General features: G+C 42.7%; 1 protein-coding gene across 3 annotated transcripts in view; it reads left to right on the top strand.

Moving 5' to 3' along the window:
- Nucleotides 1-25,651, top strand: part of CBLB (Cbl proto-oncogene B) — a 131,393-nt gene that overhangs the window by 82,643 nt on the left and 23,099 nt on the right. For all 3 annotated transcript variants that reach the window (XM_029578233.1, XM_029578234.1, XM_029578232.1), the window contains exons 3-8: nt 8,533-8,679; nt 12,999-13,155; nt 16,104-16,225; nt 19,127-19,264; nt 21,947-22,034; nt 24,001-24,132. In XM_029578233.1, the coding sequence (XP_029434093.1) occupies nt 8,533-8,679; nt 12,999-13,155; nt 16,104-16,225; nt 19,127-19,264; nt 21,947-22,034; nt 24,001-24,132 (784 nt within the window). The remainder of the gene's footprint in view (nt 1-8,532; nt 8,680-12,998; nt 13,156-16,103; nt 16,226-19,126; nt 19,265-21,946; nt 22,035-24,000; nt 24,133-25,651) is intronic.

Below are 25,651 nucleotides of genomic sequence, written 5' to 3'. Positions count from 1 at the left end.
AGACCAGAATCATGGCTTATTGTGTGTTCACATTCTATTATTAAGGATGATTTGCAATAGAATTCAAGAAGGGGATAATGTGGTCTTGACAGAAGGAATCAGAGTATGCTCAGTAAGAATGTAATCTCGTAGTTAGCTTTTTGGCAGCATGCAAGTACTGATTTTAGGGATGCTCTGTAAAAGACTTCATATGTTAGGTTATACTTGAGCAAATATAGAGGAAGGTAATGGAGGCCATATCAGCCTAGTGTGCAAATGTTAGGCACTGCCTATAAAGTATATGGGGTTGGGAAAAGTGCCTCTTCTTCTCCTCCAGCAATAACCAGCCAAAATAGAAAGATGGGGATTTTTTTGTAAACTGTAGTTCAAAGGCATATAATTTGGGGTATTTTTATTCATGCTTCAGTGACTCATATTTTTTTTCTATATTTAGATCATTTTCACAAGAGAAAGCTGTCATGAAACCTGTCAACAAGGATTGTTACATGAAGAATCCATACTTCCGTTTGACTAGTTTTAAAAATTATTTAAACCTGCTCTAGAAGACTAACCACAAGCACTCTGAATCAGCAAGAACCTTGCAGAACATTCACACACATACACACATTCCCATTCCCTCACACACACTCCCACCCCAGGCAGGCTTCCATTAACCTCCACACACAACCCAGGCAGGCTCCCATTCACACACACTCTCCCAGGCAGGCTCCCATCATTCACACAAACACACTCTCTCCTATTCCCATTCACACAAACACACACACACACACAACCCAGGAAGGCTTCCATTCACCCACTTACACTCTCACCCACTCATATACACACACAAACACACACACACGCACACACACGCACACTCTCCCATTCACACAAAAACACACACAATCCTGGCAGACTCCCAGATGTACATACTTCCATTCCCATGCACACAAAATTGCACCCAATCTAGGCAGACTTCCATTCACTTACACACACTTACACACACACACACACACTTACACACACACACACACTTACACACACACACACACACACACTTGCACAAAAACATGCACAGAACCCAGGCAGGCTCCCATTCTCATACACACTCCCATTCACACAAAAACATACACACAGCCCAGACAAGCTCCCACTCCCACAAAAACACACAACCCAGGCAGGCTCGCATTCATACGCTCACGCATTCCCATTCACACAAACACCCACACACACGAGACAGGCTCTTATTCCCATTCTCACACACACTTGCTCCCATTCACATTCCTCTTCACACAGTCAGACTCCCATTTACATGCTCTTCCATTCACACAAAAACACAAACAGTCAGACTCCCATTTACGTGCTCTTCCATTCACACAAAAACAGACACCCAACTCAGGCAGGCTTCCATTCCCATTGCTCCTCATGCACATACTTCCATACCCATAAAACATACACTCTTCTCCCATTCCCATAAAATACAACTCTTCTCCCATTCTCATAAAACACACACCACACATACCACACATACACATAGGATTCCTTTCACACACAATCCCCTCAGGCAGGCTCCCATTCACACAAAAACACACTTGCATTCCCATTCTCATACACACACAATACAGTCAGGTTCCCATTCCCATCCATACAAAAACACACACACCCAACCAAGGCAGGCTTCCATTCCCACACTCACCCATTCCCACCCACAGAAAAACAGACACCCCAATCCAAGTAGGTTCCCATTCTCTCACCCCCTTACCCTGGCAGGCTTCCATTCACACAACCACACACACTCTTCAGGCAGGTTTCACTGGGCAACAATGAAAGTGTTACTGACCTAAAAAGGTCCTACTCTGTAGTATCTTGATGTGCTGAACATGAATATGACCATGAAAAGTTTTTATTGGCTCTCGTTTTGAAGATATTTTATATAGTTCACTTTCTATGTTTAGTCATGTAAATTTATTCAGTAGGACTGTAAATAAGCCTAGAATGATGTAATATTGCATCATATTGCATAATACCATCATGCACACATCATCCAGAGTTTATTACATCATTTTCTGATGCAATGCAGTTCTACTGCCATGCTGCTGCTGAGTAAGCTGACGTCAGCAGTGTACTATATGAAGCCCAGTCAGAAAGGGTGAGCATTTGAAATATTCATGCTGGCTGACTACTGCTGGACATTCCGCAGAGATGCTCCCGAACAGGTGTACAAGAGACAAGCAAAGAAATCTAAGACGTAGTCTATGACTTCATTTTTCAAACGGTATTAACAGTAGGTCTCCTACTATTGGCATACAATTCAAGATGTAATTATATTATTGCATATTACAAAAAAACTAGAGCCAATTTTGCATTTTCACAGTCACATTCATGTTTAGCACATGGAAATTTATAAGAATTGACTAATTTCATTTCCGTAACATGACTTTTGTGAAAATTTGTTGCCCAGTGTTTCCATTCACACAGAATCTGGCAGGCTCACATTCTCTCACACTTCCATGCCCATTCACACATAATTCAGGCAGGATCCCATTCTTACTCACACACATAGCCACAGTCTAGGCAGGCTCCCATTCACATGTTCACACTAACCAAGCATGTTCCCATTCTTTCACACCTACACAGGATCCCGTTCTCTCTCTCTCTCTCACACACTCTCTCACACTCACACACACACACTTCCACACACACACACACACACACACACACTGCCATTCCCATTCACACATATTCTCTCTCCCACTCCAATACATGCACACACCCACACAATCCAGGCAGGCTCCCATTCTCTCTCTCAAACACAACTAAGGCAGGCACCTCTCTTTTCTCTTATGGAGAAAGGATCCCTGTGGTCTTGTTAACTCCACCACTGCTACTGTGTGTGTCATTCCTTGAGGGAGGAGGGCAGGAGTCCTTCTGCAATTCCCCATGGTGTGCTGTCCCCATGGCATTCAAAATTCATGGGTCTAGCACTTCCTCTATGCTGATCTCTTGCATCATTAAATCAGCATAGAACAAGTGCTAGTCCTATGAAGTTTGAACACTGTGGGACCAGGAGGAGCAGCAGAAAAGCCTCCTTCTGGTCCAGGTTCAACAGCACAGTAGCATCTCACTCTTTTCTAGTTTAATCTGCCCTCTGACTAGCTGTTTAATACAAAACATAAAATTACTGGATTTTGCCTGTCCTCTGACTAGCTGTTTAATACAAACACGCAAAACTCCTAGTTTTTGCCTGTCCTCTGACTAGCTGTTTAATACAAACACACAAAACTCCTGGTTGTTGCCTGCCCTCCTACTAGCTGTTTAATATAGACACGCAAAAATCCTGGATTTTACCTGCCCTCTGACTAACTATTTAATACAAACACATAAAATTCCCGGTTATTTTGTCTGCCTTCTGACTAGCTATTTAATACAGACACACAAACACACTAAAGAATGTACCCCAAATAGTTTATTTCTCTCCAAAACATTTAAGTTCTAAAATTTCCCCAAGCTATACTTACTGATTCTTTTCAGTCACCAGCAAAGTGATCCTCTCCTCTCAGTGCGCTTCCAATATAGAAATGTAACGCCCATATGCGAACACATGTGTGTTTCACTTTTTCAGGGCTTGACTATATATACCTTCAACAAATATCACTGGCAGTTTTTTCTAGTCTGAACCTTTTAAGATCTTAGTTAAATGGCTGAGACTCAAATATATTCACCTTTTTTGTTCTAATCCAGAGCATTTTTCTCACTAGTGGCTTTATATTTATTTAACAAATTGACTCTATTGCTGGAAATTCTGTCTAAAATGTGTTATCTAATCAAAATGAATTAGAAAACATATTGCCTCTTATTTTTCTCTTGAAATTGAATTTCATGAAAGCATTTACTCATGATGAGGACAGCTGAGTAATGATAAATTGCAGTATAAGCCAGTACATTGTCTGGGGACTATAAGAATATAAAAGCCTGCTAGTTCTTATAAAATTTTGTGAAAGGTTGTGAAAATTAGTAAAGGTGTGATAAATGTCTGTTAAAATGTGGCACACCCAGGCTGATACAATATCTGCTCATGATTGAGTGCCTGCTCTCCTAATGTGTGCCCATCCACCTCTCCTGGGTGTGCAATGCATTATTTACATGGGGGTTTCTACTAAAAAGGATGCGTTAGGGATAAATTGCACGTTCCTAGCGCGCCCTGGGGCTGGCATTAAGTTTTCCATATTAAAACTTGTGTACTGGGCGCACGGTGATTTTTTTGCATCGGGGGTATTAGCTAATAGCCTCATCTACGTGCATTTACATGTGATGAGTGCTATTAGCTATGCGCTGGTCTGGACGCATATTTTGGGCGCGCTAATCCCCTTATTGCTTCCAAAATGCACATCCAGGAGCTCGTTAGCCTGTGCGCTAGGCTCAGCGCAGAGATAGCATCAGCCTGTTTGAATATAGCAGCATTTCGATATGTCACACAATCTAAGCTTACACAAGGAGATATGGAGCCTGATGGAATTAAAGTTCTGAATTTTTGGATGCTGCAAGCAGAGTATTGAAGCAGAAGAAGACTTGAGAACCAATACCAGGCTGGGGAGAGGTGGCAGGTTGCATAGCATTGGTGTCAAAATGCTTGGCTACACTTTCCAGCTAACACAAAGGATAAAGCACAACCTCCTGCAAGTGGTTATGCTTTTAGGATGACTGCTGGGGGATCACCATCAGCACATGGGGCAGTGGTAAAGGCAAGAAGGGTGAATAGAACCATAGCTAGTGGAGGAGTAGTTTAGGCAGGAATAACTGAGCTGAATGGTTGTCCTCTGTTGACAAAGCCACTATCTTATTAGAGTCGATAGCATTGCAGTAGCCTCCAAAATCTTAGTGCCAAAGTAAGATTTCTACTTGAGTTTATGCTACTGTTTCCTGTCTTTATTTATTTAAAACACTTGTATTCCACCTAATTCAGCATCAGCTGTTCTAAGCGGATCACAAGTTAATACATATGTTTTATACATAAACACATTGAAGGGAAGCGTCTGGCTTCATTCCAAGGTTCCCTTCTGCAGAAGAAATAAGACAGGTTGCACTTTAATGCAAAGACTGGAGCCTCAAATCTCTAACTGAAATAAAAGTGTAATAGAAAGCACTTCTTTACATTCAATACATAGCTCAATGTTTATCAATCCTTTGCTCCAGGCTGCCTTGTTAATCAAATAGTTGCATCATCTTGCATAGTAATAGACTGCAATATGTTCAGCCTACTTAGGTTGCCTTTTTGGCAGATAACCAGAGGAAAACAGAAAGAAACATAGATTTAATCTCTGGCAGGCTGATACGAACGGTGCGCTCAGCCTCCGTTTGGCCACGAGTTTTAGACGCGCTATTATTATACTATAATGAGGGGTAATTATTCTATAAGGGGTAATAGCGCATGGAAAACGCATGGCCAACCACCCCGAAACTAATAGCGCTCGTCACATGCAAATGCATGTTGATGAGCCTATTAGTTATTACCCTGGAATACTGAAAGTAAAATGTGCGGCCAAGCTGCACATTTTACACTCAGAAATGAATGCCTGCTCAAGGGTAGGCGTTAACCATAGAAAACACCAGGAAAGGGTGCAGAAAAAACTGCTTTTCTGTACACCCTCTGACTTAATATCATAGCGATATTAAGTCTGAGGCACCAAAAATAAAAAAAATCTGCCTGCCGGTTGGTGGGTTCGAAAACGGATGCTGAAATTTGCCGGCGTCCGTTTTCCGAACCCATGGTTGTCAGTGGGTTCGAAAACAGACGCTGGCAAAATTAAGCGTCAGTTGTCGGACCTACTGACAGCTGCCGCTTCTCTAATAAGGAAGCGCTAGGAATGAGCTAGCGTCCCTAGCGCCTCCGTATTAGCTTGGGCCCTAATTTAAATACAAAATCGCGTGCCCAGGAGAGGTGACGGGGCGTGCGTCGGGAGAGTGGGCGCTCGCCTCGGAGCGTCGGCTCTCCCGCAGGTTTTATTGCGTCGGCCTGTGGAAGAGCTCCTGAAACATAAGCAGAAAAAAACTGAAACTAGGGCCTTAAACTTGAAAACCATGAACTCTGTAAGGAACATTTCTTGCCTGGGAGCTACATTGATAACTGTAATACAGGCTTGTGCCTGAGAATTACTCCAGGCCATTTTAGAAAGTACAACTTTTGCCTTTTTGCACAGTTCGGAAATCTGACAGAACAACAGTAGCTACAGCAGCAAATACGGACCAGCACCAAAACCTGAGACTTGTACTTTCTAGAATGCTTAATTTTACTGTTTAAAATAAAGGGGGGGGGGGGAGGGAAGAAGGAAAATCATTCAGTGGATTACTTTGGCAACACATCCACAATCGTCATGCCACTGAAATAATCAGAATCTGACTTTTGGGCTTTTGGGCATTCATTATCCTTGCCTCACACTGTCCCTCTTCCTAATGAATGATATATGGGAAAGTCCCCATTATACAGGATGCAACTGGCCAGAAAGCTCAACTAACCCGCATGTTACAGCAGGGGCTTTCTTTTCTGTTTTTTAACTGCAGCTTGCCAAGAAGGTTTAGACTGAATACTAATCAGCATTAGGGAGCACAGTACCTTTTCTCTCTCATCTCTCAGTCTGCAGAGAACCTAATATGTCATTTATTCCCTGGATGGCAACTTGGGGTCAAAGTATTAGAAGGATTTGGTTGAACATAGGGCCAGATATTCGTACCTACGCAGCCGCGCGCATGTTATAAAATCCAGGGTGGGCGCACGCATGGAGGTGCACACTTGTGCACCTTGCACGTGCCGAGCCCTAGGGGAGCCCCGATGGCTTTCCCCGTTCCCTCCGAGGCCGCTCCGGAGGGAACTTTCCTTCCGCCCCCTCCCCCCACCTTCCCCCACCTTCCCCTACCTAACCCATCCCCCCTACCTTTATTTTTTAATTTACGCCTGCCGGCGCACGCTGCCCCGCCCATTTTTTCAAGCCCCGGGACACGTGTCCTGGGGCTTGTGCGCGCGCCGAGCCTATGCAAAATAGGCTCGGCTCGCGCACAGGAGCGGGTTTTCAGGGTTACACGCGTGTAACATACGCTCGTAACCCTTTTAAAATCCGCCCCAGTGTGTCTTAATGCACAGTGTGACAGATTTTCTGGACTTACTGGGTGGGAGGTTAGCAGGCAAGAGTTTCCCCTGAAGCAGCTCTGCCACCTAAGCTGTGATTTTAGGCAGCTGGCCTTACAGCACTTAGACATAAAGTGAGTCAGCCTTGTTCAGACGTGCTCTGGGATAAAAATGGGAACTGGAAACAGTCCGTGTTGATTCAGATTTTGGCAAGCTGGGTGAAGCCAACGTTAATCCTCTTTGGGGCAGAGGTGACTACGACCTGCATAATCTCCCAAGAGTAAATCACTTATGTATGAATATTGTACTGGTCTGGGTACTTGACCAGTTTGATTCACAGCTTGTTTATAGGATTTAAAGTATTGAACTAAGCAGATACATTGCATATCACTTATTCACATGAATTACAAGCAACTTGTGGGTTTTTCATAGGTAGAAGTGGAGGAGTAGCCTACAACCTAGGGAAACCAGCGTTCAAATCCCGCCGCTGCTCCTTCTTGTGACCTTGAGTAACTTGCTTTACACTGCATTGCCTCCGGCACAAACTTAGATGGTGAGCCCTGCTGTCTGGGCTTACCTGAATGCCGTCTGCTTTGAAGAGCCAAAATTATCTCTGAACAAAACCACCATATAGGTTTCCCAGAGCAGCATTCAATTTGGGGCAAACAAGACGCACACGCTTTTGTGAAAGATGCTGCAGAAACTTGTTGCAGAGGTGAAGGTTTTGTCAGAGGATTCTGGGGAGCTGCAACGCGAGAGGTTCTGAATTCTGAAATCTCATTATTTGTGACTTAAGCTTGGATTTTTGTTTCCCCCCCTTTAGTCCTCTCACTGCCAGGGCAGGGCTTAGTTGAAGGCCACGGTGAGCAGAAAGCGCGGGTATTCTTAGAAATTAGATGAAAATGGATGTCCTCTGGCTCACTTCTGACTCCATTTGGCCCGACGATGGTTTTGTTATTTGTGTGTGAAAGCGTTAGTTTGACATCCGAGCCAAATCTCTGGCCTAAGGGGAGCTGCTTCTGTTTTCTGCTCGCAGGTGGTCAAACAGAAAGCGAGGTATTATAGCACAGAGTGTGGTCTCTTCCATGACTTTTTCATGAGCACTCTTGTTGGAAGATTATTGAACCGAGTTGCAGCGAACGAGTAAAGTGCCGCCTTCTGAACCCTGCAGCTAGCACGGTGATACAGGAAGCGACACTACCATGTCACTGGGAGACGTGTGCAGATGACGGAGCACGCCGGTTCTAAATAACGAAGGAGATGCAAATGATTTTCTTATTTAAAAAACCAACACAAAACATTACAGACCATACTTCCCCTTGCACACATATTTTTTTAGTATCAATATGACAGGAATTTCAATTCGCTGATAGTTTAAGGAGGGCAGCTGGCAATTTGAGCATTAAATCCTCTGCTTTTCTTTCCTTTTGCAGAAGAAACCTGACAAAGTTGTCCCTCATCTTCAGCCATATGTTAGCAGAAATCAAGGCTATCTTTCCCAGTGGACAGTTCCAAGGTGATAACTTTCGGATAACGAAAGCAGATGCGGCAGAGTTCTGGAAAAAGTTTTTTGGAGACAAGTAAGTAGCAGCAGCAGTACACAGTGCAGATTTCTGAGTGAGCCTGGATACATGGAAGCTTTGTAATTATTAGATTCTAAGAGTTTATACAAACTTCTAGTGCACTTCAGCCAGAGGGGATAAAACTCAGATCTGTTCACAGCTATAACCTTGAATTAGGTAGGCCAGTGTTCTATCTCAAGCACTTTAGCATATATCTCTCCAGCCATTTGGTTATCTGTTACTGCTACTTGTCATTTCTTAAGTGCAGATATTCTGATTAGAATTACTGAGGCCTGTTAGGATGCCAAAATATAATTTTATTACAGTCTGGGGTACTGATCCGCAGCCATAAGGGGAAAAAAACACAGGCTGTTTCTACAGCCAAGTCCATAAGCAAAGCACGTCATGCAGCACTGACTGAATTTTCAAGAAAGCTCATCATCCAGTAAAAAATGTCGCTAGGTGCATAAGGCTTGGAGGATAACTGCATGGAGCAGTTAAGAGAAATATGGGAGTAACCTGCACAGAGTGGTGGTTACTACCTTAAGATGCTCGCTCTCTGACTGGATGGACCATTTTGGTCCTTTTCTGCTGTTATTTCTATGTATATGTTGTTGTTTAAAACATTTGTATTCCACTTTTGGCAATGAACTTATGATTTGACCCATAGTATGGCAGTAGAATCTTTCTGCTTTACATTTTAGTGTGTTTTTCTCAGCAGTAAGCATATTTTTTTTTTATTCTGAAAAAGATGTGTGATTTCTATACACAAGCATGTATTTTGGTCAGTGAAAAAACCCTTAGCTGATACAAAGCTGCTTCAGTGGTTTGTCAGAGCAGCGATCTTAGCTTGATTAAATGGCAAAGGTCACCCTTAAATGGAGCAGCAAGCCAGCTCAGTTCCACGCAGAATAGTGACAAACAGTGTAGCATCCTTAGTAGCATGATGAGAATAGCTGGGCAGACTTTTTTCTGCCTTTCTCTTGTATCTTACCATATGTACACCACATGTCTCCTTAGTAGCAAGTTCCATGCTCATTTCTCGTCTCACAGTTTAGGAGAGAACTGCCTCTCTGGTTTAGGGAAGCGGTGTAGAGGGCCACAAGCATCTGTTGAAAGTTGGGATCCTGTAGCATTTGATGCCTTTTTTATTTGTAACTTGTTTTGAGGTTCTTTAAGTGAGAAATCAAGATCCACTAATTAAAGTGCATAATTAAGTGGGAGAACACTTCAGCCACAAAGTGCCTATAACCCTATGCATATTTTTTTTTTATCAAATTGGCTACTTTTTGGCTGTTGCTGATTCCTTGGTTTAAAAGCTGCTTTAAAAATATTGATTCCAAGAGCATTGACTTTTTCAGATACAGCAATTTTTAACTGTTATACTGTGTTCATCTACTTAGACAAAATACATGTTTTGCGGCTTTTATTATAAACCAAAGAGAACAGAGCACTGGAAGACACTCGCTTTGACCAAAGTGAACAAAACCTAAAAAAATATGCTTGACATTTGCTTTAAAAAGCATCTGATGTGGCTAAACTTTTCAGTGTCTGTGGTTTTCTGTTTTCTTTTCACTTCCAAGAGATAATGTGCTGAACATCTTTTAGTTCATCATTCCCTCAGATGTTGAATGGTTAAGAACCCTCTCACTATACACAGGCATACTCACACACACAAACGTATATTTTATGCACATATGCGTGCAAGATACATATAGATACACACAGACATCTCCAGAGACATGCATCTATATATTACATACACATACGCCAAGAATTATAGAATTCAAAGAAGCAGCACCAATTCGAAAAGACAGATCCCCTAAATTAAAAATGTCACATTAAACTCAGGGCAAGTACATAAACCTTGCACTACCTTAGCCCTTTTCCACGCTGATCCCATCCGCAAAGTAATACAATCCTTCCTTAGGATCACATACAGAAACTGTTAGCCAGTGTCAGCCCTTTAAAACAAATAATATAAACATCTGATACCGCATCCTATAAGGCCAACAGGACTTCATGAGTAAGCAGCAATAGCCCATCAGAAAATGCCTGTCATTCCCTCAGTCAACCTAATAACAATCTACGAATGATGAAATGACCTGCTAGAAATCCCCTACCATGCGCTCTCATAAAGAAGGAAAAACCTAATATGTGCCTAGCAACTAGAGATGTGAATCGTGTGCCAGATCGTCTTAACGATCAGATTCGGCTGGGGGGGGGGGGGGAATGTGATCGTTAAGATATGTGAATTGGAATAGTTTCCGATTCCAATTCACATCGCCAATTTCACATCGCTAAAAAAAACCCCCACCCGACCCCCCCAAAACCTTTTAAAATTTACCTGGTGGTCCAGGGGGGCCTCGGGGGGGGGCCTCGGGGAGAGATCCAGGGGGGCCTCGGGGAGAGGAGAGATCCAGGGGGGCCTCGGGGACAGATTTCCCGTTCCCAGGCATCACCTGTTCTAAAAAAAAAATGGCGCCGATGCCCCTTTGCCCTTACCATGTGACAGGGTATCCGTGCCATTGGCCAGCCCCTGTCACATGGTAGGAGCACTGGATGGCCGGCGCCATCTTTACTCATTAGCACCAGGCGTGAACAAAAGTACGCTGGATTTTATAAGATACGTGCGTATCTTATAAAATCTGGGGTTGGGGCGCGCAAGGGGGTGCACATTTGTGCAACCTGCTCGCGCTGAGCCCGGCGCGCGCTGCCTGTTCCCTCCGAGGCCGCTCCGAAATCGAAGCGGCCTCTGAGGGAACTTTCCTTCCACCTCCCCTCACCTTCCCCTACCTAACCCACCCCCCCAGCCCTATCTAAACCCTCCCCTACCTTTGCTGGCAGATTTACGCCTGCTGGAAGCAGGCGTAAATCTGCGCCATCACCCGACCTGGGGGCTGGTCTGGAGGCCTTGGCCACGCCCCTGGGCCGGCGCCACTCCCCCGGACCCACCCTGAACCACCCCCTGACCCCGGGCACGCGCCTGGACACGCCCCCTCCCTGCCCCTTTTACGAAGCCCCGGGACTTATGCGCATCCCTGGGCTGTGCACGCGCCGACGGCCTATGCAAAATAGGCCGCCGGCGCGTGAGTGCCCTGCGCGCGTAAATCCGGCCAGATTTACGCGCGCAGGGCTTTTAAAATCTGGCCCTTTGTATTTATTTATTAATTTAAAATAATGTATTTATCGTCTAACAGAAATACCTTCCTAAGTGGTAAATTGTTCCAGAGATTGGGAATCATTCCGGTAAATGATCTTGCCTTCAGACAGGCATGCTGAAACGTTTTAACTTCCTGGACCCTCAGAAAACAGCCTTTCAGGGACCTTAAACTTCTACTAGGTCTGCACCAACTAAGGCGATTCTTCAGTTACTGAGAACCAGTTCCTTTCAATGTTTTAAAAGCCAGAGTCAGATTCTTAAACTTACACCTAGATCTCACCGGTAACACAATACAAACAATATAAAATAAAATTGCATATGCAATGCACAAGACACCACACCCAAAAAGTACAGAGTAAAACAGCAACAAAAAATGGTATGGACAGATTTTTAAAGTATGAAAACTTATTTTAGGGGTCGACTGCTACTTACCACGCTAAAATCTGAGAGGGTCAGAATGGGCACGGTGGCAGGGACAGCCTTGTGCTGTTCAGCTGTTGGCCGCAGGATAGGGGTTGGTTAGGTTTTAGGACAGGGGCAGGAGGCGCAGTGCGGTCTTATCCGTTGATCCACTGCAGCTTGAACTCAGCACTGGCCTAAGTGGCTGGGGCTGACTGGTTCCGGGCTGCGAATGATCAAAGGATTTGGTGGGTAGGGTTCTTACCCAAGGGCACTCCTTCCCGCTATTTCACTAGGTAGGCAGGCAGCATGTTGCCTTTCTTCTCCTCCTGGACATGGTCAGGAGACAGAAGCGTCCTGTAGTGCCGCCTCCTGGGGTTGGGGGCCGGGGCTGCAGGGGGAGGTGCGGCACTCGTGAATGATGGCTGGAGTAACGGCGTTGGGTAAGGTGCTGGCTTGCCCTGTTGTCAGTGCAGCCGCTCAGGTGGTCTCGAGCAGGCTGGAGGTGGAAGAACAGACTGTCGCTGTCTGCTGGTTGAGTGCCACCGGGATGTTGCATCCGGGCTCAGCGCTGGGTCCACGCGAGGGAGTAGTGGGTGGTGAAGCACTAATGCTTCAGGGCAGCTGCTTTGAAGTGGCTGAAAGGTGGAATATATATATCAAATAAATAATAATAATCATGAACATTTCTTAGAGTTCCCTTTTAATATCACAGATTCACAATATGCTTCCCTTGCAAACCACATCTTGTTAACAGTTTTTTTCCTGTTTACAGAACAATAGTGCCATGGAAAGTGTTCAGACAGTGCCTTCATGAAGTCCACCAAATCAGCTCTGGTTTGGAAGCAATGGCTCTTAAATCTACTATTGATCTCACATGCAACGATTATATTTCTGTTTTTGAATTTGACATCTTTACTAGACTGTTTCAGGTAAGAACTAGTTTGAAATACGAGTGCTTAAGCAACATTTATACTTGCATGTAATTTTATGTGAAAGCCCTGGTTTAGAGAGTGCTACATAAGTGCTGCAATAACAACAAAGTGGGTAATTGTTTGGCAACTTATGCAGCCAGATCCTGTTTTTGAAAGATTGGATTATAATGTCTAGAAACAAGCCTTTAAAAGTGCCTCTGTAAATGGGTGGTGAGACCGGACCTTGCATATTGCATCCAGTTCTTTTAAAGGATACTGCGGAGCTGGAAAAGATTCAGAGAAGTGTAACAAAGAAGAGCGAGGGAACGGAACGGCTTCCATATGAAGAGAAGCTTACAGGCTAGGAGGGCTCTTCAGCTTGGAGGAGAGATGACTGAGAGGGGAGATTATAGAGGTTAATAAAATCACCAGTGTTGTGGAACAAATCAATAGAGAGCAAAGTTAGTTACTCTTTCAAACAGTATTAGTTCTAGGGGACACGCCATGAAATGAAATGTTAGCAGTTTCAAGAAAAATTTGAGTATTTTTTCCAGCATACAATTAAACTATGGAATTCATTGCCAGAGGATGTGGTAAAGGCAGCTAGCATAGCTGGGTTTAAAAAAGGTTTGGACAAGTTCCTGGAGGAAAAGTCCATAAACTGTTATTGGCCCAGGTAATCTTGGGAAAGCCGTCGCATAATCTTGGGAGAGAGCAACAACAAATGGATCTGCTCTTTGGGATATGCCAGGTACTTCCTATTAACCTGGACTAGCTGCTATTGGAGATTGGGTGCTGGGCTCTGTACATCTGATCCAGGATGGCACTTACGCTTGGTAAGATGCTACTGAGGATAACATAGGTGTGCATTCCCTTAGTCGTTGTCCTTTTTTTATTTTCAGGCAGAGATGGCCACCAGTGCTCACTACATTAACCCAGTAGTTTCCTCCTGCCCCTTTATACCCCACGAGCCTTCATTCACAGATGCTTGGGAATTTTTCCCCTCCTTTTATTTTAATGAATTGGCTTCACCTTAGTGTGTTGTTTTTTTATATTCAAGTCTCAATATTTTATAATTGCTGTGGGAGACCCTTATGAGGCCCATCCAGCCTGCCCAGGTAACTTCCTGGAGCCATACCAGTCGTCACGTTTTTCAGGCTTTCCTTGTTTACAGCTAAGAAACATCTAAAGTTACCACAGGTCTCCTTCAGTTCTGTTGCTGTTATCCTTTGGCAACCTGCCATTCCCTAAATGAAGCTTCTCACGTGCAACATTTTCGTTTACTGAAGAACATTGCTTGCTGCTCTGTAACAAACACTGTATCGTGTGGCCTTTGCTTTACTTTCACATAAAATAGTACTGAGTTGTTTAATACAGAAGTGACAGCATAGTGTAGCACAAGATAATTCTGATAATATGAATCCAGAAATTGTTATTCAATACAATTCTGCATTATTCTTAGGAAATCAGCAAAGGAGAGTAGCACTGGATTTAACTCAAGAGATTTGTTTCTAATAGCACATGTACCAGCTGATGCTGGAATACAGTCCTACAGTCTTCATGTGCACTGTATTTATTTTCAGAGTGATGTCACTCTGATTTTCAGGGACTCTTGTTGGTGGAAGAGAAACCCGCTAGCATTTAGCTTTTGATTTAATGGGAAATCCTGAGTAAAGGTGAGCACCCTTAACAACAGAAGTTTTGGTAGCTTCTCAAACCCTTTTGTTATGTTTTTATGTTCTTTTGCTATATTCATCTCCCTCGGTGATGAATACTCAGCTACGGCTGTCTCTTTCTGAGGAGGGTGGTGTATAAATGACTTCATGATTTCCCATTGGATAAAGGAGTGACACGGCTGCCACAGTCCCCGTGCTGGTTATGGACACGCACCTGTGGCAGTCATACAGCTGCAGTTTTTGCTTTAATTTTGACTTCGGTAGAGGATACCGTTTCAGCGTGACTCATCTGGCTGCTAATGTGCCTCACGGAGGGACCCATTTTCTAAAGGATGACATAGTTAGTAAATAGACCTCATTAAGATTAATGAAAGCTGTATTAAAATTGGCCCATTAACGTGTGTTAATCACACATTAACAGGCGAATTTTACAGCCATTTAGTAAATTAGCCCCTGAGTGACAAAGTAAACATTAAAATTTATTACACAGTTACATTATGATGGTAAAGTATGGTACAAAAACTCATCACAGTTACATCAATCACACTATATATTTAAAAAAAAACCATCTGTCCAAAGCCAAATATAGAATACAAAAAGAATAACTACTCCATTTGTTTGTTTATGTATTTCTATATACAATATACCTGTCTAACATATACTTCCATCCACTTGATCAAATGTTAACATGTACATGCTGGGGTGGGTTCCCATGAGCCCCTTATTTAAATTATTGTCTGAGAACAGTGTCTCAGCTCAGTGGAGCAGAATTGTTGAGAGCCTTTTGATAAGAAATTGGTAGCAAATCACAGAATATAAACCATTATTTCAGCAACCGTTAAACATGCTTCTAGGGAGCATTCAGTGATCACTAGATACATTCATATCTGGCCAGTACAAAACACGCAGTGGAGGACAATAGTTAAAACGGCAAAAGCATTTTTTTTGTGGTCCTCCTACCTAAGCGGTAGGTATGCTTTATTTTACCGGAAATCTGCTTTGCTTTAGAACCCTATTGTTGTATCTCGCCAGGCAAAGTGTCCATCAATGTGAATTTTTTTTTTTTTTTAAGCTTTTCTGCTAGCAGTGTTTGTTCATAATAATTGCTTTGCACTGCTGTTGGAGACTGTGCTAAATGGTTTGAAGCATAGAAGCACATTTCAGTTTGGTCCGTTTCAAGTCTGCTTGACGAGTGTAATGGAAAGTCACTTTGACCGATGTCATGTTGGCATCCGCAGCTCATGCATTCAATTGTTCTGTCCATCTTGCCCGATTCTTTTGGTTATTTAGCCATGGAGCTCCATCTTAAGAAACTGGAACTTCTTAGCAGTGACGCACCCTGGTTATATGGCATTCCTAACATATGATGAAGTCAAAGCACGGTTACAGAAGTATAGCACAAAACCCGGGAGGTAAGTGTTTTTTTCAGTTATTAGATGTGATTGCCAGCACTGCAGTGCCACTGAACGTGCTCCAGAATGTATTTAGTTCCTGCCTTGGCAACATCCCTGCTTACTGCAAATTACATATGAATTTAGCCGATTCTTTCTTTATCCCATTGAAACAGAAGCAGTTTACACCAGAGCACAGTGTTCATTGTAAACGCTTGGTAAACCAGTTGTACTGACAACACTACCTACAGAATCAGTGTTCATAGCCTACTGCAGGGGTGGCCAACTCTGATCCTTGAGAGCCAAAAGCAGGCCTGGTTTTCAGGATATCTACCATGAATATGCATGAGATCAATTTGCATACAATGAAGGCAGCACATGCAAATCTATCTCAGGCATATTCATTGTGAATATCCTGAAAACCAGGCCTGTTTGTGGCTCTTTGAGAACTGGAGTTGGCCAACTCTGGCCTATTGGATTTTCTTTCTTCTTTCTCTGGTTCCTCATTCCCTACTCGTAGTTACTTCTCTGGGCTGTGAAAGCAGGCTGCAGTTCTCTCTGCTGATCATCCAGTGCCACTACTTAACTGTCTAACAGCACCTGCTTTTCCTTCCTCCAAGGATCAGTGAGCGTGATCTTTGCAGCGTGCTCTGGAGCCTAGGAAATTAATGTCGAACTCCCGCCCCCCCCCCCCCCCCTATGTAGTGTCTGGTGGTGCAGCAGCAGGACCTTCACATCTTTGATTTTCTTTCCTCGTTTCACCACTGCGTTTTGAAACAGGAGGTGACCTTAACCGTTGTCCTGATATCTACGATTAAGGTTCCTCATCTGCAAGTCTCATCTCTTCTCTCAAACCTTCCCCAGCAGTAGAAAGCTAGGAGAGAGATTTCTTTATAGGCAGGCTTACCTAGGAGAATAATGCTGCTTGTACTACGTTTGAGTTCTCCCCTTTTGGCATTGTTTGGACTTAACTATAGTTGTGATATCTGCATGAGGTTGTCCTTTAGGTATTGATTCAACTTAAGGAACTTGTTACATTGAGTGTTAGAACTTATTTTCGTTTTGCTCAGTATTTTGGATTTGTGTGTGTGTGTGTGTTGGTTTTTTTTTTTTTTTTTGGTACATCGCTTAGGTTGTTTGTGTTAAGCGATTAATACATTTTTGTAAGGGAACCACAGCATGCTTTGTTTTTAGTACACCAGTTCAAAGGCAGAGACTGTCCATCCTCCCAAGAGGAGATCTTTGCAGAAAGTTTTTCATTTGCTTTGGAAAGGTGCTCTGGTACAGATCAGGCCAAACTCCATTTTGCTTTCCAGAGGTCCTGGAATTGATAGCTGGTGTGATGCTTACTAGAGGCTGCTGCCCTCACTCATTACTGCCTGAGTAATCGTTCCATTCTGTTTAATGTCTAATGATTCCTTAATCTGCCTGGTTGTGCAGAGGGAGCTTTCCTCAGCTATTGCCTCTCTTGGGTGAAATATTCAAGATGACAGGGTTGTATAACTTATACGGACTTAACTGTTTTACCATTAATCTTTGAATGAAGTGGAATTTGTAAAGCTGTTCAGATAAATAGCCTGTTCTTGACACAGTGAGGTACTCTGCTTATTTACTTTTTCCTAATAAATAAGATAAAGTCCATTTAACTTGATTTACAAGTAAACCATTGCACTGAATTTTTTTTTAAAGTGATTCCTGCCTGTTGATGGGAACTTGTGTCATGTATGAGTGGAAGTATTGAGTTGATGTACAATTGGACATTTGTTTTGTGATATTGCAAAACATTTTCATTCTGCTATCCCTAAATTTGCAATTCTGTATTTTCTGAGGAGCATACACTTTTACAATTTACAAATTTCTATCCTGCTTTCCATGACAAAAGTTGTTCCAAAGCAGATTACAACCGATAAACAATACATATGATAAACTAAAATATTAACAATTACATAGAGGAAAATAAACAAACTCAGTCAATAATTGATGACCTGCTCTTGCTAAGAACTCGTATGATTTGTCTTTCCTTGTTCATCTTCTGCTCTATTGCTGCCATATGAGAGGGAAGATAAAGTTTTCTTTAGCTGTAAACAAATTTGTGTCATCCCACACTGAAAGGAATTTGGAAGTGGCACAGATAATGCAGGGAGAATATACTAGAACAATTGTGCTCAAACTCCCCTCCCTCCATCCAGCCACTTGGTTTTCAGGATGTCCTAAATGAATATGCATGAGCTGTATTGCTTGTACCTCTTACAGTGAATACAAATAGACCTCTCATGCATAGTTATTACTGACATCCTGAAAACCCAACTGACTGGGAGGCCAGAGGCCCAGATAAATCTACAAGTTTTTGGATATTAAAAAAAAAATGATAGCTCTTCCTCATCCATTTCAAAGTATATAGAGGGACTTTATTACCCCAGTCCTTGGCAAGGCCTACTGCATACTTGACTCTTGAAATATCCATTTCTAAACTGATCTTCTTGATTTTCACATCTGCCATGAACTTATCTTCTGCCTACGTCTCTGACCTTAATTGTATTCCATCTCTCCCTGTCAGTCAGTCAGTCTTTCTAATACCTGGTGGCAACTCCATCTCTATTGCTGTACCTCCTGTGTGGATTATCCAGCCAATATCTCTCTGCTTTGCCAACAGTCTACAGGTCTTCCGATTCCATCTCTAGGCTCACCTCTTCTTTTTTTTTTTTTTTTAACCTATGGAACATGTTGTATTCTCATCTGTTAAAGTTGATTCATTCATTGTATTTTGATGGCATCTCATGTCTGTATCCTGCTTAAGGATACTGTTTGGGATTATTGGGCTACTTTTCTATTAAGAAACTTTTGCTGAAATTAAATTTCATTGTACTGCAAAATCCTGTAGAATTTTTTTTTTTTTAGACTTTTCTCTACCCTTTTTCTTAGCTATATATTCCGACTGAGTTGCACTCGACTGGGACAGTGGGCGATTGGATACGTCACAGGGGATGGTAATATTTTACAGACCATACCTCACAATAAACCCCTTTTTCAAGCTCTGATTGATGGCAGTCGGGAAGGGTTGTAAGTACACGTAATTATGTCCTCTATCTTACTCTATATTGGTTGTCTCCTTCAAATGGAATCATCAGATGATGCTTTAAAATTGTATAATTCTGGTACTAAAACATTTTTATTCATTGTTTGGACAGGCATGCCCATTTTCCTTTTATTGTTAGTCTGTAAAACACTTCAAAGCAATTAATTTAGGAGTCAGTATTCACTAGGTTTACACACCTAATTTAGATGAGTTAAATCCCTAAATCAGTTCCTTTAAAAACTGACTAGGACTGAGAGCCTAAATGTAGGCATCTCTTTTCACTAACGGGCCGATCCTGTGCGCGCGATACAGTAAACTAATTTATTTAAATTAGGGTCCGCAGTAAAAAGAGGCGCTAGGGACACTAGCGCGTCCCTAGCGCCTCTTTTCGACAGGAGCGGCGGCTGTCAGCGGGTTTGACAGCCGACACTCAATTTTGCCGGCGTCGGTTCTCGAGCCCGCTGACAGCCACGGGTTTGGAAACCGGACGCCGGCAAAATGGAACGTCCGGTTTTCGAGCCGCGGGCCCATTTTACATTTTTTTTTTTTTACTTTTTTTTAACTTTTGGGGCCTCCGACTTAATATCGCCATGAGATTAAGTTTTTACTGCTTTTCTGTGCACTTCCCCGGCGCCGACAGAAATTAGCGCCTACCTTTGGGTAGGCGCTAATTTCTGAAAGTAAAATGTGCGGCTTGGCTGCACATTTTACTTACTGAATCGTGAGGGAATAACTAATAGGGCCATCAACATGCATGAATAAGGGGTAAAGCTAGCGCCTCAAACACGCGTCCAAATGCCGGTTAACAGTGCGCTCCGGAGCGCACTGTACTGTATTGGCCTGTAAGTGGCTAAAAAGTGAACAGCTACAGGGGCAGAAAGGCAGGGGAGTTAGGCACCGAGCATTGATAATGAGCACCAGGCGCCTGAATCTAAGAGAATAAATTACAGGCCTTGAACATTTTCATAAATTTAAGCATTTAAAACTTAGGCTCTTAAGTGAAGCGCTGAGCATTTTTTTAAATAAACCAGAAAACTATTCAAAGGCAAATGTGTTTCTTGGAGATGCAGTGCAGAAGAGACACTGTGGGCCTGGTTTTCAAAAGCCTTTACATATTTAAAACAAGGTTTTACATGTGTAAATGCACTTTACCTGTGTAAGTGGGCTTTTGAACATTGAATTGGCCATAACCTTTTCCTCTGTAAGTGCACTTAACGTGTGTAATTGGCTTTTGAAAATTGCTAAGATAGTATGTTATATTTACACGTGTAACTCTTTTGAAAATTCACCTGTGTATGTTCAGCACCAATAATGTTTTTGTATTGTGTGGGCAAAATGTAATTAAGTTGAAAAACCTGTTCTTCTGGATACCTGAGTTACAAATACTGAATAAAGGACATAAGGCTTAAAGCCACTGGGGACTTAGCTGCCAACTTACCTGCTTCTGGAAGACCAATGGGCCAATGAACTAAAACCATGCATTTATTTTTAGCATGGATAGCATTCATTTGTTTATTACAGATGTAAATAAACCCATAATATGCATAACACATGATCTCTATAAAAAGCACGCCATGCATATCGCTAAAATGAGAAATAGGCCCCCATAGGAGAAAAAAAGTTACTGAACGTCCTTTCTACCTCCTTGCCTTCCTGAACCCCACCTCTCCCACCTGATCAATAAAAAATGAGAATCCTTCCTTCTACCTTCCCAATTATCCATCAAAAGGACCCCATCCCATCCCCCTGAATTCCCTCCTTGTGTCCACCCCATGACCCCTACAAAGGTTCCTGACCCAGCAGGGGAACGCAGCCTTACCTTTTATTGACCCCCATTTATCAGGCTCCTCAAGTTCAATGCTCCCAATAGGCAGGATCAAAACATTAGTAGATACTGGGCCTCTAGGAGTTCAGGCTGCATTCCCCTGCCAACCATGCATTAAAAATCTTGGAAGCTGGAGAGGGGACTGGGATGGGGAGGTGGGAAGGAAGATTAGGTGGGTGGGGGTTCTTTTCCTAGTTTGGAGGGGCTGGGAGGAGCCGAGAACATAGCCTCCCTCTTCTAGAAAATTGTTAGCATGCCAAAGACCCAGCCCCAGACAGAGGTTACATTTATAGCACTTTAAATGTAGCTTCTGCTGTGGGGCCCTTTGTACATAATGAGATCATTAGCGTGCTGTTCACCTGTTTAGCATATGTTAAACAGTGCTCATTTTTCTGTAAGTCAGGGGCCTTTGTTCTCAGTATGTTAATGAACCCATGCGTTTAAATGGGCCTCCACAAGAGCTGCAGAGTTTTAGAAATAATATATTAAGTATTACATTTTAGGCAGCATAGGCATTGCATATTGCCATGTGAAGTCTTACAACACTGCTTACACAGTTGGATTTTTTTTTTTTTTTCTTCTGCCTGGTAGTCTCTACCTCCTTTATTCTTTCAACTCATTTTGAACAAAGATTGGGTTTTGGTGCTCTGAGCCTTCATTTGCAGCTACCTGGGGGTACATCACCTGTATTTGATATCCCACTCCGTCGCACAGCCCGGCCCTCATGGTGGCATGCAGCCAAACTTCAGTCATGGATCCCGGTCGTACTTGTTAGGTGTCATCATTGCATGATGGTCAAAGCAAGAAAGTAAAAGCCGCCTCTTGTTCGTCTCTTATTCAGCTACCTGTACCCGGATGGAAGGAGTTACAATCCTGATCTGACAGGATTATGTGAACCCATGCCACATGATCACATAAAAGTTACACAGGTATGTGCGCCTGCGAAGGCATTATCTAATAGGATTCAGGGAAAAAAAGCTAAATTGGCTTTTGACAAGTGAAATTTACTGACCCTCATCACCTTTAGAATAGTATGAGATGACATCTTAAACATTGATTTAATATCCTTATAATTAATGCATCCTGAATTCCTAGCTCTTTTTATTATGTTTCAGTAAACAAATAATCTGTTTTAGTGAATGAAGTAGCAGCTTTCTTGAATATCTACCAGCTGGGTAGCATGGATTAATTTTAAGGGAAGAATCACTTAGGGCAGATTTAGCAAGTTTCTGTACCATAATATAGTATTGATGTGCTGGAAAAAATACTCTTTTCATTTTTTTTTTAATTATTCAGGGGTGTGTATTTGTGTGTTGTTTTTCATTTTGGTTCATTTATTTCAGTTCATTTCATTTGCTGAACCAAAATAAACATTAAATTTAACCCTACCTCAAAAGAAAAAAAAAAACCCCCAAACATGCTTACCTCTTCTGCGGGGGAGGGTCTCCAATATAGAAAAGGGCAGGCGCGAGTAAATGCGTGGGGGGAGGGAGGATGGGAAGGTTGGGGGGAAGAGCAATAAATTCTGCTTCTCAATTTTTTAACATTTTCTCAAAAGAAAATACATTTTGGGGAGCTTAGTTTCATTTCTTCTTTAAATAAAACAGAATGGTTCATTGGGTTTTTCATTTCATTTCAAAATGATTGCACATCATGATAAAGTACTGCTCGTTTTATCTTGTAGGGATGTGCAGAGCAAAATTTTATGTTCATATTTTTTATGTCCGAAAGGGGGTCCCACTTGCGGCCAATATGGACATAAAAAAAATCCAATGAGTTGGGTATATGTACATATGTGCAAAAAAAAAATTTAAACCCCCTCACCCTCCTTAATCCCCCCCCCAGACTTACCACAACTCCCTGGTGATCGAGCGAGGAGTGAGGACGTCATTTCTGCAATCCTTGGCGAGAAGCATGTGACGTCGGTGGCACGTCGAGTGACGCGGCGTCACGTGATTCCCGGCTCGTTCGCTTGGGGGGGCCAAAAGTTCTTTTTGGGCCGAACGAGCCGTCCGGCGCGAACGAGCCGGGAATCACGTGACGCCGGCGTCACTCGACGTGCCGCCGACGTCACATGCTTCTCGCCAAGGATTGCAGAAATGGCGTCCTCACTCCTCGCTCCATCACCAGGGAGTTGTGGTAAGTCGGGGGGGGGGGGGGATTAAGGAGGGTGAGGGGGTTTATATTTTTATTTTGGCTCAACAATCGCGATTTCCCACATATCGAACATATCTATGTTCGATATGTGGGAAATCCGATCGTTTATGTCGAATCAATTTTTTAAGTAAAAAAAAAATATGAGTTGCGTTTTACTAATGCGGTCAATCCGAATGCACACCCCTATTATCTTGTGCTGAGGTGTTGGTTGGCAGCAGTGTGTTGCAAGGGGTTGACATTCATCAGAGATAATGTCAACATTCAGAGCAACATTAGTAGTTAGAGTTAACTCAAACACCCGCAGTATCCAATCCGAGATTATTGTACATTGTGTCAGTGCCATAAGGACAGTTTTCTAGGGCATTTAGCCGAGTCATGAAATAGTTACCTGGTTGGATTGCCCTGGTAGAGAATTATTCCCTTCAGAGCACCTAAAAGTGTGCCCATGTGTGCACAGCGCACCTGCTGTGAGCTGAATTTCAAAGGCATTCTTGGAGGTAGGTTAGGGCAGGGGAGTAAAGAGTATGCATGCTGTCCCCTTCCCCGTTTCTGCTCCTGAGCCAAAGAGCAGGTGCAAAGTAGTAGTACTTTCCCTTTGAAAGTTTGGTACAAGGTGTGGACATACTGCAGTGCACGCCTACCTCACTGCTAGCTGGGCTGCTCAGCATTGCCTGCACTATTCGGTATTGTCACATCAAACGTGCTCACTTTATCTCTCTCTCTCTTTTTTTTTGCCAGGAGCAATATGAATTGTACTGTGAAATGGGTTCCACTTTCCAACTGTGCAAAATCTGTGCCGAGAATGACAAAGATGTGAAGATTGAGCCCTGTGGTCACCTGATGTGCACGTCTTGTCTTACAGCATGGCAGGTAGAGTCCTGCTTTATTTGATAGGACAGTTGGTTTTCCGTATTTATTTTGATGAGTTCTGCTTATATTTGGAGCCTTTGCATAACTCCTCTACTATTCCAGCAGCAAGTCCAGGTACAGTTTAAAAGTGACAGGCAAGCAGACCATTGCAAAGTGTATTGGGTATTCATTCATTCATTCATTCATTCATTTTGTATGTGTGATTCTGTCTTGCTGTAGGATAATTTTTTAGACCAATTTTCAAAGGGGAAAAAGTAGACCTATGAGATCATTGTGTGTTTGCCACCAAATTTTCAGGACATGTCAGGTGATCCAAGACTAACAAATGTGTAGCCTTGTTTCTTCACATTATGATTGCCTGAACTGAATCAAAGAACAAACCTCTTGATAACAGCATTTGAGACTGGATGTGGAAAGCTGATTTATAGGGATGGTATCCAGATGCCAGACGTTTAAACAGAAAATGTTGCAATGTTGAGTCGTAAATAGGCGTCTGAAGACCACCATCTTTGTTTAGTTTTTAGCATGCGTTTGACATCACTAATGGGATTGTGCTTAGGGTATCCCCCGATAATATATGGAAGTGCATTAAATCAAGACAACAGAATCTGAAATATTAGATTGCGGCAGTAGCTGATTCACAGAAGTGTTCCGATCTGATCGGCATCTTTGCCAGAACACCAGATTTGAGGAGGACCTGGAGTGGTGCTTGATTCCCTCCCTCCCCCCCTCCCCTCTCCTCTGGTCAGGTTTTGAAACCTCAATGACATGTACTGGAGTGGAACAGCAAGTGTTTCCCTTCCACCTTTGTGATTGTAAAATAAACGGTGAAAGATTGTTTTACCAACACTGATAAAAAAAAAAATGGTCTGGCCTAGCTGTGCACTGAGAGGATTCATGTCTGCTCACAGCTGATTGTGCTATTTTTGTCTTCCATGTTAGATTAATTACTCCTTCCGCTGGTTATTCTTTTGAGTGAAGTTGTCCTGTGGCAATACCTATAACAAGCAAATATGAAAAGCTGTGAAGAAACTGTGACAGCAATGAATAGCAATTGGTTTACATAGCTGGCTTTCAGATTCCCAAGTAAAGTGCATTTATTAGCAAGTGATCACTTAGCTGACAAATGAACCGTAGGTTTTTCTTCCATTAGCTGCCACGCTTCCGTTTAATCAAACTTTGCTACAAATTTCACTTCTGCCTAATTAATGGGACGAGGAGGAAGCATAGCGATGTCAGTTGTTACAGGCCTCTAGTGCGTAGTGTTTAATTGCCGTCATGATGGCTTATTAGTCATGCCTCCGGAAAAGGTTTTCACCAGCTTTCCTCCTGGTGAAACATCTGTGTCCTTTAAGAAATTGAATGAGGCACCGAGCTTTTACAGAGCAGCAACCAAAGTTCTGCATAATCTGACAGGAATTTTTTAACCATCTTTAGTGTTTGATCTACTTTAGCTGACATGTTTTCTTTTAAGGTAGGCACACTCGGAGCAGCCTTAGCGCTGTTAGGATTAAATTAC

The sequence above is a fragment of the Rhinatrema bivittatum genome, chromosome 15 (assembly GCF_901001135.1).
Source record: "Rhinatrema bivittatum chromosome 15, aRhiBiv1.1, whole genome shotgun sequence".
In the NCBI taxonomy this organism is placed as follows: Eukaryota; Metazoa; Chordata; class Amphibia; order Gymnophiona; family Rhinatrematidae; genus Rhinatrema; species Rhinatrema bivittatum.
This window is presented reverse-complemented; position numbering and strand designations above follow the sequence as displayed.